The sequence below is a fragment of the Delphinus delphis genome, chromosome 2 (genome assembly GCF_949987515.2).
Source record: "Delphinus delphis chromosome 2, mDelDel1.2, whole genome shotgun sequence".
In the NCBI taxonomy this organism is placed as follows: domain Eukaryota; kingdom Metazoa; phylum Chordata; class Mammalia; order Artiodactyla; family Delphinidae; genus Delphinus; species Delphinus delphis.
This window is the reverse complement of record NC_082684.1, coordinates 74,493,390-74,501,322: the sequence shown is the minus strand read 5'-3', so window position 1 is coordinate 74,501,322 and position 7,933 is coordinate 74,493,390. Positions and strand designations below refer to the sequence as shown.

At 56.8% G+C, this 7,933-nt stretch overlaps 1 protein-coding gene across 3 annotated transcripts; it reads right to left on the bottom strand.

Moving 5' to 3' along the window:
* Window positions 1-883: 883 nt before the first annotated feature.
* SLC22A17 (solute carrier family 22 member 17) lies at window positions 884-7,475 on the bottom strand. Of its 3 annotated transcripts, none has more exons than XM_060004831.1 (10): window positions 6,952-7,475; window positions 6,240-6,746; window positions 6,044-6,147; window positions 3,785-3,939; window positions 3,037-3,202; window positions 2,695-2,840; window positions 2,426-2,531; window positions 1,994-2,265; window positions 1,648-1,759; window positions 884-1,513 (listed from the first exon to the last, which is right to left on the bottom strand). In XM_060004831.1, the coding sequence occupies exons 1-10, from the start codon at window positions 7,345-7,347 to the stop codon at window positions 1,225-1,227; spliced, it is 2,253 nt and encodes a 750-aa protein (XP_059860814.1). In that variant the 5' UTR covers window positions 7,348-7,475; the 3' UTR covers window positions 884-1,224. The 3 variants fall into 3 exon arrangements, with proteins under 3 accessions (XP_059860814.1, XP_059860813.1, XP_059860815.1); XM_060004830.1 differs by having other exon boundaries at window positions 6,240-6,749; window positions 6,952-7,474; XM_060004832.1 differs by having other exon boundaries at window positions 2,048-2,265; window positions 6,240-6,749; window positions 6,952-7,471.
* Window positions 7,476-7,933: the final 458 nt, after the last annotated feature.

Below are 7,933 nucleotides of genomic sequence, written 5' to 3'. Positions count from 1 at the left end.
GAGGTTAAGAGACTTGCCCAAAGCCAGGCCAGGGCTAGTCAAAGGCAGGCCCTGGCACTAAGGTGGAAGGCCTAGTCTCCTACAGCCCCCTCCCAGGGGGGCCTAGAGACTCACTCCTCACTTCCAAGGGTCGCATGCAAAGATTGGAAGGAGTTGGGAAGCTGGCCACGGTGTGCATCCCTAGAGAGCTCCAGCTCCAGGATCCAGTTATATCCCAGCTGGCACTCGTTAACTTTGTAACCTTGGGCAAGTTACTGAGTCTCTGAGTGTCAGTTTCGTCATCTGTAAAAGAAGAAGAATACTGTCGTGGGCATCCATTGTGTTCACCTGCACAACTCCAGTCCTACTTCTGCCAGCAGCACTCAGGTACTGCTCTCCCCTCCCCAGTTGTCAGTAATAGGGGTGGGGTGGGGTGATACACAAGCTAGCATACACTTGCTCTCTTGCCTTTTCTGGCTCCTGGCCTTTTATGACTAGTTCTGCTTTTCCTTCTGCTCTGTGAGCTCCGCACCACAACCTGCCCCACCAGATCCCTTTAATAAATTGCCTTTGTGTTTAAGTTCATTAGAGTCAGTCAGTTATTATTGCTTGCAAAAACAAGAAGCTTTAATTGATCCAAACACCTACCTTGCAATGTTGTAAGGCTTAAATGATTAAATGAAGTTTGTAAAGTGCCTAGCCCAGTCCTAGCAGCATAGCAAGCAGTGAGTAAGGGGTGGTGGTAGTTGTCTGTAAGTTAACATGGTGGGGGAGTGAGAAGAGGGGGCAGGTGCAGGGAGGGGGAGGGAGATTTTTACTGGTTTGGGTTCCACTGAGAGAAACCTTCCCCCAAGAGACAGTGAGAAGGACAACAGAAGGGAGGGAAGTCCAGGCTATGGTATGCTCATTTATTCAAAATGTCTTTATTGAAACAGAATGATAGAGCAAGAAAGAATGAGGTCTGGGAGGATGTCTTTGGGCATAGGATGGAGCCCAGACCTGGTGGATACAGTGTGGAGCTCCCTCCCTGTCCCCTGACTCTTGCCAAGGAAGTGAACACAAAGCAGCAAGGAGGAGATGGGGTTGAGGGCAGCCCTCTGAGCTCTCCATGATGACTGGCGTGAGATGCCTCTGAGGCTTCAGGGCAGCCCTGCCTTCCTCATTCAGTCCTCCCGCTCTCCTTGCCAGGGCCTTGTGCCACCTTTCTGTATGGGCCAGCCTCCTGCCAGGGTGCTCGAAGGTCGCTCAGAGGGCAGGGTTGGGGGTGGCAAGCAGTGGAACGTGGTCACAGCGGTTAGGGGGTGGCTGCCGCAGCAGGGAGGGCCGGCGGCACAGCTCCCCATCCCGGAGCACCTCGGGCAGGAGCTTGCGTTTGGTCTCCGGCAGAAGCATGATGCTGAGGATGCAGAGGAGAGCACAGGCCGCCAGCACCACGTGCTGCAGGAAAGCTCCGTGGCCCATGTGGAGGCGCTGGGCTGGGCCACTCAGCCCGCCAAGTGCCCCCAGTGCCATGATCAGGCCCAGGCCTCGGCCCCTGGGAGAGACAGACAAGGCACTGAGCCTGTAGCTGTGGGCCTCACCCCAGCTCTTCTCCAGCAGCCTCCCCTTTTTCATCCCTCAGGCCCTGTCCTCAGCTGGAGACTCCCCTGGCAGCACCCCTGCTCTCACCGGACAGTGGTAGGGATGACTTCAGCAGCAAGGAGCGTGCTGAGGATGCCAGCAGCTTGGGAGGAGAAGAGGCCAAGGACGGAGAAGGTGGTGATGGCAGCCTCGTTCAGATCTGGAGGAGCAAGAGATGGAGCGTGTGAACAGAGGTGGGGAGGTCATGCTTGGCCTAGTCCCTGCCATCATCCCCCTCTGATCCCTAGCCGGGCGGGTCTGGGCATTCACTCATCGGTTGAGAGAACAGACAGGACTGTGCGGCCAGGGGGAGAATTGTGGAAGATCTGGGCAGGGTCTGGTCTGGTTTTGGGAGGCCTGTGCCAGAAGCAGTGGCTGAGCCCGTCTGAGGCACCTCTGCTGGGGTTCCTTTGCTGAGCCCACACCGTGGGGAAGGGAGGATGCTCACAATCCCACAGGCCCAGCAGGACCAGGGACGCAATGCCAGTGAGGGTCATCGAGAGAAGCAGGATGCCCCGGCGGCCAAATCGGTCCACGGTGACCCCCAGGAAGACGCAGGCCAGGGCAGCTGTGCCGCTGGCCAGCAAGGAGCACAGGTAGAAGTCCGATGGGCTCCCTCCTCCTCCCACAGGCTGGTAGCAGTGACGAATGGCGTGGGCAATAAAGCTGTGAGACAGGGTGGGGAGGCGAAGAAAGGTGTCTGAATCTCCATCTGCAGCCTTTCACAGCCCTGGCTGGCCTCTGTAGGGGTCCTCAGGCTTTCCCCACCCGGCCAGCCCCCATCCCAGCTACTGGCCTGGCCCTTGGCTCAGACACCCAGGCTCACTTGGTGAATCCCAGGATAAGTAGATTTTTCCAGATGTTGCGGTAGTTGAGGAGGGAAGCGAAGGAAAAGGAGGATGTTGCAGGGAGAGGGCAGGTGTTCTCCAGGTCTTGGGAGACAGAGAGGAGCTGTCTGTTAGAAGGAACAGCTGAGAACCCAGGGTCCTCCCACATGGATGGCAGGGACCCTGGGAGAAGGTGGTACAGCTACAACAGAGGGCACCATCATGTGTGCACACTGAGGTATCACCTGTAGGGACCCCTGTCTCTTACCCTGCAGGGCCTCCTGGGCCTCCTCTCCCAGCATCTGCCCGTGGGGCCGGTTCCGCTCAGCCAGTATCCTCAGCACAGACTGGGCCTCCTCAATCTGTCGCTTCACTATCAGCCACCGTGCAGACTCCAGAAACAGACCAGGCCAGCTGGGGGTGGGGTGGGGGGTACACTGTGAGGCCTCCTGAATCCTGACCCAGGGATGGAAAACTCCCACCTCTGAGGGGCTGGGGCTGGAGTAGGCCTGGACAAGGGGCAATGGAGAAGAGGAGGGGTCTCCAGGCTAGAGCTAGGCTGGAGGTAGAGATGGGAACGGCCAGACAACAGGTGGAGGGTGATACTGACCCATAAAACAGGAAGAGGATGCAGGGAGCGGTGATCATTCGCTGCAGAAATCGCCAGTCCTTAGAGACAAGGGCCAGGCCCAGGAACAGGAAGTGCCCCCCTACCCCCACCAACTCCCCTGCCAGGGCCACCCGAAGCCTCTGGGTTGGGTCGCACAGCTCCAGGCCTGGAGATACAGCAGGGACAGGGAAGAGAGGCCAGGGAGGAAGGAGGCGAGGGAGAGAAGAGGGGAGAGGGAGGGAGGAGGACAGAGAGCAAGGTCAGCCCCTGAGTGGAGGCTGCAGCCATCGCCTCCCACAGGCCAACCGCTAAGGCAAAGAGTGGAGAGTTGTTCAGTTCTCTCTCCTCTCCCACTCAAACCTGGGAGGGCTCGAGGGTCAGAGTCCCTGGTGGGTTTTCAGCATTCCCAAATTATGGGCCCTTTCACACCAGACCTCTTATTTGACTTTCACATTAACCCTTGTTCAAGGTCATACAGCTACTCAGGATTTCATTTTTAAAATAAGGCTCATTCCCTGACAGCAGTAAGTCCAGAGCAAGGAAAGCCTTAAAGATCATGGGAAGAGAGGGGTGTGGAGAGAAGGAAGACCCCTGGATCCTTCAAAGGCCTGGGCAGAGAGATTCCGGACAGCTGAAATCTGGGGCTGAAGAAGGGACTGAGGGGATCTTAGGGAGCAGTAGGAATGGCCTGGGGATATAGACAGGCAGCCATGAGTCCCTAGGGAAGCTCTGGGGGGATGCCACTCACGCATCAGGTAGACACCAAGGTCAACGCCGGCAAGCAGAAAGCCCAGGAGGAATCGGAGTGCCATGACACCTGTGGAGGAGCCTGCAGCAGCCCCTCCCACTCCACAGGGGCCCACCAGTCCCAAGGTCAGCAACACAATCCCACGACGGCCAAACCTGGAAAGTAGGGAGAGCCTCTGATCACCCAGACTCCCTGGGGGAGGAGTTGCTGGGTGGGGCCCAGCTGCCCACTTCAAAGCTGGAGGTATGAGGATGAGGCCCTGGAGTGAGGCTAGAGAAGATGGGAGAGGATGGGGACCATGGTTGGCTACTGGGCACTGGGGCGAGGCTATGGTTCTGTGGGGGTAGGACCATTGACTCTTGGGATGGGGCTATTGGTCAGAGATGAGGGCATTTCTTCATGGAAGTGAGATCAACGATCAGAATGGATGGGATATTGCTTAGGGGACTTGGAACCATTGGTCCTTGGGCAGAGAGCTATTGGTCAGTGGGGATGGAGCTTGTCTTGCTCAGACTGGTCAGAGGAGATGGGGTCATTGATATATGGGGTTGGAGCTATTGATCTATGGAGGTAGGCCATTGGCCACTTGTCCATGGGGATAATATTGGTCAGTGAAAGTGGAGCTCTTGATCTTAGGGGACTGAGTAATTGATTTTGGGGGATGAGGCCATTTTTCCATGGGGTTGGGGCATGGGTCTACTAATCCATAGGGGTGGTCAGTGGGGATGGGGCCACTGACCAGAAGATGGAGCCATTGATCCATGGGAATGGAGCTCTTAATCTATGGGATAGTACCATTGATCAGCAGGGATGATCACTAATCTTTGAAGATTTGACCGTTGATCTTTGAGGATGGAGCTATTGATTCATGGGATAGGGATCTCAGTCCATGTGGATGCGACAGTTGGCCAGTAGGGATGAATCTATTAATCCATAGGAATAATCAGTAAGGATGGGGTCACAGACCAGAGGAGATGAGACAATTGGTCAATGATGATGGTCACTGACTATAAGTCAGTGAGGACAGGGCTACTGAGTTGGGCTATTGACTTTGGGGGATAAGACCACTGATCTATGGGGGTGTAGACTGGGGTCAATGGTCATTGGGAAGGGAGCACCGATAGCCTGAGGGTGAAGCTACTGACCCAATGGGGGGAGCCATTTTTCCATGGGGCTAAGCTTATTGGCTAAGGTTACTGAATTTAGGAGCCTGAATTATTGGTCTTTGAGGATGAGGTTATTATTCCACAGGAATGATGCTACTGGTCTGTGGGTATGAGGCCACTGATGCATAAGGAGGAGCTATTGACCTATGGGTTTAGGATCATTTGCCCACAGGGGTGTGTGACTATTGGGCAGTGAGGATAGGCATTGATTTTAGGGAACTGGATTATTCAATGTTGGGTTGCCTTTGATCCATGGGAGTTGAACTATAAATCCATTTGGATGAGACTGTAGACCAGTGGAGATGAGTTTAATAATCCACAGGGATGGTCAGTGGAGATGGTGTCGAGGATCAGAGGAGATGGGAGTTTTGACCCCTGGGAAGAGCTATTGGTTGGTGGGGATGGGTTGTTGATCTTTGAGATGAGGCCACTGATTCCTGGAAATGGGGCTTTTGATCTGAGAGGACCTGAGAGCACTGAAGATCCATGAGGATGGGGCTGTTAGTCTTGGGGGAGGGGTGCTATTGTGGTCACTGATCCATGGGGGTTGAACTATTGACCCCCATGAGGGTAGTCATTTGTTTATAGAGTTGAGCTATTGGTCAGTGTGAATGGAGCTGTTGATATTTAGAAATTAACATAATGAGCTTTAGGAATGAGGCCCTTGAGATGGAGTTAACAGTCCAGGTGGATAGGGCTGTTAGCAAGGATGAGTCTATCAATCCATGATGATGGTGAGGCAGGTGCTTGGTGGTGATAGGGATGATAGAGGAGAAGTTAGGACTTTCGATCTGTGGATATAGGGGTTTTGGTCAGTAGGGATGGGGCTATTGTCTTTTGAGATGAGGCCATTGATCCATAGATCTAGGGATTGGCAAGGAAGGAAGAGTTATTCCCTGTGTGGAAGAGGTATGGAAGGAGTATCTCTTGATGGGGAGTGAAGCTGAGACAGGGGTGGGGCTGCATATCATTGAACAGAAGAAATCCAGAGAACACTGCAGAGTCCACCGAGTCCCCTTCAGCCTCTTGCCAAGGCAAGCTGCCTGGGCCAGCCTCCCTAGCACCCCCTCCTCTCTACTTGCCCAGCCCTCACCTGTCTGCCGGGTAGCCCAGGAACAGGTAGCCAGAGGCAAAGCCCAAGATGAAGAGGATCTGCTCCAGGATCACCTGCCAGCCCAGGTCACACACCAGATCCCACTAGATACGTGAGAGGGATGGAGTGGGTGTGAGGCCCCTCGCTGGTCGCTCTCGGCCCGCCCCCAAACCCGCGGCCCACCAGGCTGCCTCACCTGGCCGATGGCGTTGGTGGTGAGCACGGGGAGGCCGTTATAGTCCCAGTCCTTGAGGCAGTGGTTGAAGTCCGGCGGGGCGAAGCCGCTGCACGAGGGGTCCGTACTGGTGGCGATGCGGCTGGCGGCGCTGGCTGCTAGGGCGGCGCTGGCGACGCTGACGCCGCTGGCGTTGGGGGGCTGCTCCCAGCCAGAGGCGTTGGGGGCGAAGGCCCCGTAGTGGCAATGCAGCGGGGGCGCCAGCGTGAAGATGGGGTCCGAGGCCATGCCCAGCGCCACAAAGAGCACGGGCAGGCAGCAGAGGCCGAGCTGCAGCTGCTGGCCGCCGCCCAGCGCCCCCACCTGGGCGAGCAGCGCCTCGAAGCTGAGGGGGCCGGGGGGCACGGCCAGCGACAGGCTGCTGCCCATCCCGTCGCCACCCGCGTCGCCCTCCCCATCCCGCTCGCGTTCGCGCTCCCGCTCACCCTGCAGCTGCTCCGTGGGCACCGCATCTCCGAGGGTCCCGACCTGCTGTGTGAGGGGGGTGAGGTAAGGGGTGTGTGAGGTGGTGGCAGGAGAAGGGTGAAGCGGAGAAAACCGCAGAGTAAGCGAAGAGGCCGGGACCAGCGGGAGGAAGGCGGGCGGCGGAGGAGGGGGCGCAGGAGGAAAAGGCCGGGCTCTTGGCGGGGGTGCTGGGAGATGATGGCGTAGCCCCCAGGGCGCGGGCACTTACTCCATTGGGGCTGGGGGTGATCTCTACAGTGCTGTCGATTTTGCTGCCGCCCCCGCCATTGGGCTCGGGGGTCCCGGTGGCCACCCGGGGAGCCAGCTTGCCGACCGCAGGGGCCCTGGCGGCCCGCACCGAAAGGATGCACTGCCCTCTGGCCCAGTGGCGCGCCCGGTGCCCGGACACAGAAGCCGGAGAGACCCTGCTCTGCAGCCGCGGGCGCCTCCTTCGTCTCTGCGATCTCTGCGCTGCTTTCCCCTCCCCTTCCTCCAGACTCTCCTCCCCTTCCCACGTCAGCAGAACCTTCGGTCCAGACTCTTCGTCAGAGAGAGGAAGGGGGGCCAGGGCCCAGCGGAGGGAGAGGATGGGGCTCTGTCTCCGTTCCCTGGGTCTGCGGACCATTGCGGTATAAAGAGGAAAAAAAAAAAAAAGACCCTGAAGGATAGTAGATCCCAGGCAGATGCCAGCAATTCCTCCTTTGCTTCCAGTTCTTCTTTCTCATCTACCCATCCATCCACCTACCCACCCATCCATCCATCCATCCACTCATTCATCAGTAAAATTTATTAAGTGTCTGCTATGTTCTGGCCTTGTGCTGGGCTTTGGGGATAACAGGATGGACAAGACCGACCTTGGAGAAGCTTACTGAGACAGACGGGTATACTGGAAGTGATGACACGGGGCATGCATATGGTGGACTGGGCTGGGCACTGTACTCAGCCTTGGCCTTAGTCCTCTACAAGACCATTGTCTGGTTTCACCACCCCCTCCCTGGCTGAGTCTCCATCATTTCTCAACAGCATTTGGCACTGTTGGCCACCCCTTCCTCTAACCACTTTTTTCCTTGGCTGCTAAGTCCCACACTCTCCTGGTTTTCTTTCTCTTGCTCCTCTTTTCTCTACTGCAGGCTTCTCCTCCTCCTGCTTGCCGTCATTCAGTGTCTGCGATCTTCAGAGGCTTGGTTCTAGGTCCTCCCCTCATCTCACAC

Excerpts from the sequence above, each read along its gene's own strand:
- SLC22A17 (XM_060004830.1), bottom strand. The coding sequence starts at position 7,347 with ATGGTCCGCAGACCCAGGGAACGGAGACAGAGCCCCATCCTCTCCCTC. Across the intron at positions 2,841-3,036 it reads ATCCTCTTCCTGTTTTATGG|CTGGCCTGGTCTGTTTCTGG; the intron begins GTCAGTATCACC and ends CCCCACCCCCAG. Across the intron at positions 2,532-2,694 it reads GGCCCAGGAGGCCCTGCAGG|ACCTGGAGAACACCTGCCCT; the intron begins GTAAGAGACAGG and ends CTGTCTCCCAAG.